The following is a 10,199-nucleotide window of genomic DNA, read 5'->3' as shown; positions in this document are numbered from 1 at the left end:
AACCTATTTAATGAAATAGGCCTAGAAAGTAATCATATACATCAAATACCTTCAATTGAAAGAGAGAAGTAGGAAATAAACTGTATCATCAAAAAGGTTTCTAGATACCAACAGCTTAGAAGTGAATGAACTGCTGGACAAATGAGTGAGACAAATGAAATGAAAGAAACATACCTGTACTTGTGACAGGTTGGCAGCTGGGTCTGTTGACATATGTTCATGGGAGAATTCAGCTGGATAATTATTTAAGATCTGCTTCAATTTTTCTATTTCTTCATTGCATTCATTTGTCTGTTTTATGACTATCTATAAAATAAACCCCCAAGAAGAATCTGTTACAATCTAACAACTAGACCAATGGGTTCCTTTCAATACCTATCCCTGTTCCAAACTCCAATCAATTCTATCAAATACACAACTACGCAGTTTTTAATAGGGAATGATAGTCTAAACATAGAGAACAACATGTGCAAAGCTGGCACCTGACCGACTTGCTCTACTAGATGCCAGAGCACCTTGGGCAATGCTGGGAGTTGAATTAGACATACATTTGCTCTTAAGTTATCCCAGTGTAATGGGCTTATTCTGGGAAGCATTTGACAGCATGTAAACAAAGTGGCAAAGGCAGCCCACTCCAGTACTCTTGCCTGGAAAATCCCATGGATGGAGGAGCCTGGTAGGCTGCAGTCCATGAGGTCGCTAAGAGTTGGACATGACTGAGCGACTTCACTTTCACTTTTCACTTTCATGCACTGGAGAAGGAAATGGCAACCCACTCCAGTGTTCTTGCCTGGAGAATCCCAGGGGCGAGGGAGCCTGGTGGGCTGCCGCCTATGGGGTCGCACAGAGTTGGATATGACTGAAGCAACTTAGCAGCAGCAGCAGCAAACAAAGTGACTAAGTTTTATGAAATTACTGATAGTCATGTAAGACATTTAATACATATCCCCTGTCATATTTCTACACAAAGAGGTGACAATCCTAACTGAGAATGGAAAGGACAAGTGATTTGAGAAATGATAGATTTTCCTGGTACAGACACATCCTCACCTGGTACTCTTTGAGATCTGTGATGTATGTTTTTATGGTAAGAGGTTGAGGCTTGAGAGTTTGAAGAATAAGGCAGACCAGAACAATATCTGGAATCTGGTGTTAAGAGCTTGAACCTACCAGTGTGCTAAATGATACAATCAAAGTGTGATGAAAGTCAAAGAAATGGACTTCAAAAGAAAGTCTGGATATTTCCTTGGTATGCTTCACAATGAAACTAAATGCCTTTTGAAATTAAAAAGTTTCTGGCCAACACAGAATTCTCCCTTATATTTTCTTTAACATTTAACTATAATTTTAGCCACAGGCTGGAAATGAATAACTATGTTCACTGCACACACCTGTTTCCCAGCCCTCAGTAATGAGCTACATCCCATTACTCCCCTCAAAAGTAATTTGTCTTATTTTCTACAATGAGAGCACTTACAATATCTAACTAGAAATTAAAAGAAATGCACCATATTCTATGATTTTCATTACTATCAGTTTACTTAGCTTTGAAATACCTGAGAAGATATCTGATTTCCACTAACACAATAAGATGGAAAATTTTAGCAGCACAGCTTGATATCTAACTTGGTACAAAACCTAATTTCCTCTTCTATTTCCCCCTTTTATCTTGTGAAGGAGTCATTTTAAAACATAGTCAGGACTGTTATTTTCTTTCTCTAACCGAGAGACCAATAAAAAACAAAAAGATGAAAAATAGATCAAACTTTCTATCATTGCTTTTTGTTTTCTCTTTATATTATTAAAAAAAAAAAGTACATTAAGTGCCAGATCTTTTCTCTCCCTGTGGATGTTAGGAAATAACGTCACCCAGATCAGTAGCTAGGCCAGACAGACTGTGAGCTAAGACTCAAACCAGAGATACAATATCCTCAAATCTTAGGAGAACAGAGTGATCACCAAATGTGAATGAAACTGAAGAGGGAGAAAGAGATAGCAGTTTTCTTTCTATAACCAGGGGATAAGTGGGAAGAAGGAAAGATCACTTTTTCTCCTACCCTGACCCCCTAATCAACAACAGTAGGCAGAATGTGGGAGTCTGCCAAGAGGGTTGAAAAGTCCGTGGCTCTTTCAGGAACTTTTTTCCTATAGGAGTGGTTGTTGATTTAGAAACACAAACCAAATGCGGTCGCAAAGAGTCGGACACGACTGAGTGACTGAACTGAACTGAACTGAACCAAAGTAAAATGCAATTTCTATCTATTCTTTGGCTTGAGATCAATCAAAATGTAAGAATAAAAAGAAAGCCCTCAGGGAGAGGCTAGAAGATGCCATCAGTTAGAAAGAAGAGACTCTAATATGAAGAATACTACTAGGAGGCAAGAAACCCAAATTTTTGTCTTATTTGTACATAAATTAATCCTGACACATGTTAACTCTGGTATTTTATCAAATCACCTAACCTTTGGACACTAGTCTCCTAACGTGTAAAAATAAAATGGCAAAGTGCCTACTTCACCTGCATCATGTTGGTAATAAAATGAAATGATTAAAAGGAAAGCAACTGAGATGTATAAAGAGATTAGTGTTGGGTCCGTCAGCCTCATGTGACTGCAAGTGCACTATGCAGGTTGACTCTCTTCCCATAGCATTTTACCCATGTAGATCTTTGATTATTAAAGAACGGAATGAAACAGACCATAACTATGCTTCAATGTCTTCAACCAGAACAAGGGTAAGAGCTAAGAAAAAATCATGTTAGTTCCATCTGAACAATAAAATACTCTGTTATATCAATGCTGGCTCCTGGATAATAATACTGGAAGAGACCAAAAAGAATCAACACAGGCAGTGTCTTACTGTCATGGGAATTTGATCGACTCAACCCTTAAAACTGAAAATAAAACCAGCTTTTGCTGAACATTTTCATCCAACAGGCTGGCTGTCATCATAAGCCACTCACCTTTAACAATTCATTTTGTTCCTGAGTCACGTTTTCCAACAGTTTTATGTCTTGTAAAAGCCGATTTGTCCGCTGAAACACAGGCAGAGGTTTCATTCCTGTCTGGGGTAACCTCAGTTCCACTTGGTAAGACACGATTTCAGCAATGGTTTTCTTCATGGCACGTACATTTTCCAGTATCACCTTAGATAAACATGGTACACAAGTGGGGGACAAAAAGGCCACTCTTAAGTCAATTAAAAATTAAACTTTTGTCCTTACAGTTTTGAAACAGTTTCTTAGCTCAGGTTGAAAAGAACTAATATTACTTGCGATCTGGTAGTTAGGGGGTGTCAGGAAAGAATGCCTGGGGCAAAAGTACCCTCCAGCACAACATGACGCATTTGGACAGCCTTTCCTTCCTTCTCCCCTCCCACCTCTGTCTGTAGAACCATTGTTTTGCTTTCTGTGTTGTCGCCAGGCAGTGAGCCATGTAAGGTAGGTACTGCCCCCTTACAAACTCTCACAGCAACTGCACCCAGCACAGGGCTTCCCACTAACAGACCCTCAAAAAATGCTTACTGCACTGAAGGGATAACTATCCTGTCAAATTTCTTAAGTCTCAAAAGTATACTTCTATTTCACTTTAATGACATCCTGTCCATAGAAATCTGGATTTACATAGTGAATAAACTACAAGAGCATATTCACTTTACTAAGCATTTCATATACATTATTTCCTCTAATGTTCATAACTGTCCTAGGAGGCAGAGATCAAAACAGGTAAGGAAATTGGGTTCACAGAAGTTAGAAGACCCACATGGGGACACACCACAAAAAAGCAGGGTTGGGATTAGAACCCAGGGCTGCTTGAGCCCAAAGTCCATGCTCTTAACTGATAGGCTGAGGGGGAACCAACATCTGCCTGCTGTTCAGTATGTCCCAGCTTCTGTGCTAGAGGCTCTGTACATGTTATAATTGTCCAACATAATCACTGCATTACCACTGCATAGTCATGAAAGCAAATCCAAGAAATATTAACCAATCGTGTAAAGGCAAAGGGGCAGAGCAGCTGAGGCTGGAACCCAGTTCTCCTGACTCAGAGAGTAAGGAGGCGTAAGCTCCTAGACTATTAAACACTTAGGTTTGACTTGAAGGAAAAACTGCCAAACCCTGAAGTTTTAGGAAGAAATTAACTGAAAAAATACCTTACAGGAAAATGATCTTTATACAGAGACCACTATGAATAGGATTTAAAACATGATATTTATAGTCATTTTCAACTTGATCTTGCTCTTACTCACATATTATTACATATTTTAAAATAAGCATAATAAGTACTAAGAGAAAAGATTTTTAAACAGGTCTATGCTTACCTCTCCATGCTTAAGATGTTCTTCAGGTGAAAAGTCAAATATCTCTTTGGATAACAGGATAGCTTTGATTTTTGAAACTCTCTTCTCCATTGATTTTACTTCTGTTTCAATGGCAACCACATCCTAGAATTTCATAAAATAACACACTCATGCAGTGTATGTTAATCATCTTTATAAAACACAATTTGTTGCCATTTATTTTCATGTTTAACCAAAACATGTTTGCCACTTGTATCTCTTAAAAATGAACAAAGTGCTTCACAGATAAAGTAGATTGTTTTCAGTAAAAATACTGTTCTGTTAGTAATGGCATGTAACACCACAAACCACTGCATATAGTTGCTGGTTAAAGATCCTCGAGAGGCCAGTATTTAATTATTTATGCTATGAGAACAAAAGCAGAATGCATCTGAACCAATTTTAAGTAAATTGTCAATTATGTGCAAACTCTTTAGATTTATCTTTGGAATGTGCTCAAACACTTGAATACAACTGGGTCTAATGTTGAAAAAAAATTCTTACTGCTCTAAGTAGAATGATACAGTCACCCTTGGGAAACAAACACACAAGGAGCTAGAAAATTGACAGATTTTCTTGCCAATTCCCTAACTAACTGTTGTTATGTGCAGCATCATTAAATTACCTTATAACCTACTCAGGTTAACATAAACAATAGATCATTTGTCCAGTGGCTATTCTCCTGTCAATGTCAACCTCTAGAACATGGCCAAAACATTACAGTAAAAACGCTGCAATTTTTGCTATCAAACCCACATATTTAAGAACATGTGCTATAAAACCTACATTTTAAAGTCCACTCACACTGTAAGAGGGCCTTCAGATCTCTAGAGCTTAATGCAAATAAACTGCAGCAAAAATAAGGTATGCCTAATAATGAAGGAAATAGAAAAAACTACATAGAAATTGACAAAGGGTTTCAAATTATAGCAATTTAGAGCCATTCAATACAGGACAAACATAACTCTACAAGCAAATGAAGCAGTAATTATAGTAATTTATAGTGATGTCTTCATATTATGAGAAGTTCAATCATATTGAAATTATTTTCTGCACCTTACATTTAAGAAAGTATATAAAAGTATATAATGCATTTTATGGTAATTTCTGTGGAAAGTTGTAGACACATTTAACAATTTTGGAATAAGAATATTTCACAAGTATGATTCTCTGAAGTTACTTAAGTGTATTGCAGGGAATGTAACTGAGAAGTAAAAGGTAAATTATTAAGACTAACTGCGTCTGCCTTTGCTGTGTGACTCCGTCCTTAGATAAATGCCTCACACGTTTCAAGCTAAAATAAATAAAATTATTTAAAAGTCCAGTGGCTCATATATAGCATCCCCTCAATAAATATTTGCTATAGGTCACGGAAGTCTTGGGAAGTTGTCTGCTTTAATTCCCTCTTTGCTAATTTGTGCTTTAAAATCAATACTATCTCCTCTCTGACAAAGAGAAAACACTGAGCATATTTGACCAAGGTTCCTCCCTTTTAAAAGACCACTTCTGAACTGAAAATGGGGATATGATTTTTTATTGTAGTTTTACTATAGGGCACAAAGTCAAGTATCATTCAAAAAATAACAAATTAAAAAATATATATCAGATCAATGTGTCTTTGTAGGAACTGACTGGCAGCTTAACTCTAATTTACCAAATGAAATATAAACTTAAAATAAGAAGTTACATCTTTATAGTGCCAACTTACATCAGCCATTCGCTGAATCTGTGGAAGACTTTCTGTGATTCTTTGCTGTAAAGCTGCTACTTGATGACTTAACTCTTGTATGGACTGTGCTAAGTCATCTGTCTCAAAAATCGCTGACAAGTCTTCGAGATCTGTAAAAACTGAATGTAAAAGAGTGTGCTTCTGTTCTGAATCTTCCAAAGCCATCTAGATAACGGAAAACATGAAAAATGAGAGAGAAGCATCAAGATATTGGAACAAGGTAATCAAAATTTAAAACAGAGAAAATTCTATAACTATGTATGGTGATGGATGTCAACTAGACTTAATGTGAGTGATCATTTTGCAATACATACAAATATTGAATAATTCTATTGGACACCTGAAACTAATAAGTGGTTTATGTGAATTATACCTTAATTAAAAAAAATTAAATCAGAGAAAATCTGAATTTGTCTCAATATTTCAAACTCCTGTTCATTTCCACTTTCGTGATAAAACACTGGAAAAGACTTTGATGCTGGGAAAGATTGAGGGTGGGAGGAGAAGAGGGTGACCGAGGATGAGATAGTTGGATGGCATCACTGACTCAATGGACATGTGCTTAAGCAAACTCCAGGAGATAGTGAAGGACAGGGAAGCCTAGCAGGGTACAGTTCATGGGGTCACAAAGAGTCAGACAGAACTGCACAACAGTGAAACTGAACATTCCTCTCAGTGGCAGTAGTGACTATGGACTGTCTACCCCATTTCAGTGGGCTTGCAGCAGCTATCTTACAGCACCTAGCCCTGCTCCTCCACCATCATTAACAGAATCAGAAACACCTGACCTGTAAGTCCATCCCTCTATACACTTGGAATTAGGGCCAGGAAAGCCATTCAGTTGGCTGATTTGTAATTTTGGGAACATGGGCTTCGGAGAAATATATAAACGAAGCCAAGATGAGAAATGAAGAGGCAGTCCTGTGGCTTGCCAGTCCTGGTGCCAGTCTCCTCCTTGGCCTTACCACGTGGAGTCACTGACTTCTGTGAGACAACCCTATATAGCTTGAGGTGACTTGAATAACTTGATACCAAAGAGTTCTAGCTGATAAAACCAAAGAAAAATGGAAAACATCCATTTTTAAAGTCTCTCAGTCTCTCTTCCTTATAATTTTTCTTTTTTTCCTTTTAATAATTATAATCATTAACTTTCAAACTTAAGATATCAAAATATCTCAGCCACCTGTTGGAAATGTTCAACCCGATAATGTTGCCTTCAGATAATTTCATAAAAAATAACTGACGTGAGAAAGACCATGCAACTAGAAATCTAGTCATTTCTAGACTAGAATCAAGTCTAAAATTAACCAGGTTACTGACTTCATTCAAAATCCCAGCAGAAGAAAACTTTAAGGAAACCAAAACTAAAACCAATGCTTTTTCCAATAATACTATTTACAATAGCATCAAAAAATACACAGGTATAAATTTAACAATTTAAAGAGAAATTAAAGAAGACCAGAATAAATAGAGAAACATCATGTTCTTAGATAGGAACAGTAAATATGGCTAAGATGTAAATTCTCACCAAACTGATCTAGATTTAAGTCAATCCCACTCAAAATTCCAACAGACCTCTGCACAGATACAGTAGCTAATTCTAAAACTTATATAACTTGTATGGAAATGCAAAAGATTCAGATTAGCCAAAACAAATTTGAAAAAGAAGGACTAAGTTGAAGAATTTAAGCTCCCTGATTTCAAGACTTACTACAAAGCTGTAGTAATCAAAGTTGTATCATATTGGTAAAAGAATAGACACATGGATCAACAGAATAAGATGGTCCAGAAACTGACTCACATATATGACAGACAGGTCATTGATTTTCAACAAAGCACTGAAGTAATTCAAGGGTGAGTCCTTCCAAAATGTGGTGCTAGAACCATTGGCTACCCAAGAAGAATAAAAGTGAACCGTAATTCTCACTTCATAACATACTAAGAGTTAAACCTATAAAATTTCTAGAAGATATGAGGAAATCCTAGTGACCTTGGGTTAGAAGATTTCTTAGATACAATACAAAAGAATAATACATAAATGAAAAAAATATTTATAAATTAGACCCCATCAAAGTAATAACATTTGATCTCTGAAATATAACATTGAGAGAATGAAAAGACAAGCCACAAACTGGGAAAAAATATTTGTAAATTACATTTCTAATAAAGGACTGGATTTTAGAATACTGTATAAATCACTCTTATAATTCAATAATAAAAAGACAGACAACCCATTTTAAAACTGGGCAATAAAGAAAAACTGAACAGACTTCACAAAGGAAGTGTACAAATGACAAGTATACAAATAAATGCTCAAATAAATTAATCATTAGTTATTAAAGAAATGCCATTTAAATCACGATGAGATACCACTACATGTCACTAGCGTAAAATGTAAAAGACAGAAAATATCAAGCGCTGACAAAAATACAGGATAATCAATTAGAACTCATTAGTGGGAATGAAAAATGGTACAGCCATTTTGGAAAATAATTTGGCAGTTTCTGATCTAGCTAAATACTGTAAGAGCCAGCAATCTGTGAAAACACATGTCCACACAAAGATCTGTAAATCATTGTTTTCAGTAGCTTTGCTCATAGGGATTCCCTGGCGGTTCAGGTGGTAAAGACTCTGCCTGCAATGCAGGAGACCTGGGTTCGATCCTTGAATTGGGAAGATCCCCTGGAGAAGGGAATGGCTACCCACACTCCAGTATTCTTGTTTGGAGAATCCCCACGGACAGAGGAGCCTGGCAGGCTACAGTTCATGGGGTCACAGAGCTGGACACGACTGAGCAACTCACACACACACATGCAGTCCCCACCTCCTGGCACTCATGTCCTTATAATCAGTTCCCTTGAAAGTAGACTGAGCTTACTGATACACTTCTAAGAAGATATGGTGGAAATGATGAGCTGTCACTTCCAAGATTAGATTGTAAGAGACCATTTCTGTCTTGGGAGCTCTTCAGTATCTTTTAGATTGTTCATGGTGAAGGAAGCCAGCTGCCACACCATGAGGCAGTCTTGGAGAGAGGTTTATCTGTCTGCGAATGGAAGGGGATCTTCTGAGGCCTGCCAACAACCACGTGGATGCACTTGGAAGTGCATCCTCTCTCTTCCTTCACCCAAACTGAGACTTCAAATGAGACCACACCCTTGGCTGACACCTTGACTGCATTCTCTTAAGAGACCTTGAGCCAGAAGCACTCAGGTAAAGCCATGCCTGAATTTCTGACCCACGTGAACCGTGAGATATGAAGTGTTTCTTGTTTTAAGCGGATAACTTTAGGAGTAATGAGTTGCACAGCAGTATATGTATGTAGCCCCAAACTTGAAACATCCAACTCTCCTATTCAGGGCTCTCATCCAATCTTTTCCAAATCCTACTTTTGCTGCAGGCTACTAAGGGAAGTACAGGGCTTCCTGGTGGCTCAGTGGTAAAGAATCCACTTCATATTGCAGGAGACCCAGGTTCAATCCCTGGGTTGCAAAGACCCCTGGAGAAGGAAATGGCAACCCACTCCAGTATTCTTGCTTGGGAAATACCATGGACAGAGGAGCCTGGCAGACTACAGTCCATGGGGCTGCAAGAGTTGGACAGGACTTAGTGACTAAAGAACAACAACATTCTACAGTAGGACAACTATTTTCCAAACAGGAACAAAGTGAGGTACTCATATGTAACTATTTATGACTTATCTCCCATTTGGGGATTTACTAGGTTACATTCTGTGGGTACCAGCCTGCATGGCCCCTTGTCCCTACTTCTCCACCAAATAACCTAAATTCTACTCAGTTCCAGCTCCTAAACAAAGGCCAGCAAAGAAGGGTGTCCTGAACAGTTTGAGAGACACTTCCACACTTTTACACTGTGTCAGAAGAAGACAGTAATAGCTCAGCTGTTTCGGGGTGAGTTCATTCTTGTACAGTTAAAAAAAAAAAAACTCCTAAGAAGAATTTGAGAAAAAACAAGCATCATTCCCCTCTTCCGTCTTTGCAAAATTCTTGAAAAGGATAAAAATACAGGTGATTTAGAACAAAAAGATGAAGGACTTCCCTGGCTGTTCAGTGGTTAAGACTCTGAGCTTCCAGGATAGAGGACATGGGTTCATTCCTTGGTTGGGGAACTGAGA

General features: G+C 37.7%; 1 protein-coding gene across 1 annotated transcript in view; it reads right to left on the bottom strand.

The window, feature by feature from the left end:
• The window catches only part of SYNE2 (spectrin repeat containing nuclear envelope protein 2), a 270,474-nt gene that overhangs the window by 116,236 nt on the left and 144,039 nt on the right, over nucleotides 1-10,199 (bottom strand). Inside the window, exons 57-60 of the mRNA XM_052647219.1 lie at nucleotides 6,044-6,229; nucleotides 4,318-4,440; nucleotides 2,963-3,145; nucleotides 175-306 (exon numbers count right to left, since the gene is read on the bottom strand). Coding sequence (XP_052503179.1) covers nucleotides 175-306; nucleotides 2,963-3,145; nucleotides 4,318-4,440; nucleotides 6,044-6,229 — 624 coding nt within the window. The remainder of the gene's footprint in view (nucleotides 1-174; nucleotides 307-2,962; nucleotides 3,146-4,317; nucleotides 4,441-6,043; nucleotides 6,230-10,199) is intronic.

This window comes from Budorcas taxicolor, chromosome 10 (genome assembly GCF_023091745.1).
Source record: "Budorcas taxicolor isolate Tak-1 chromosome 10, Takin1.1, whole genome shotgun sequence".
Lineage (NCBI taxonomy): Eukaryota > Metazoa > Chordata > Mammalia > Artiodactyla > Bovidae > Budorcas > Budorcas taxicolor.
This window is presented reverse-complemented; position numbering and strand designations above follow the sequence as displayed.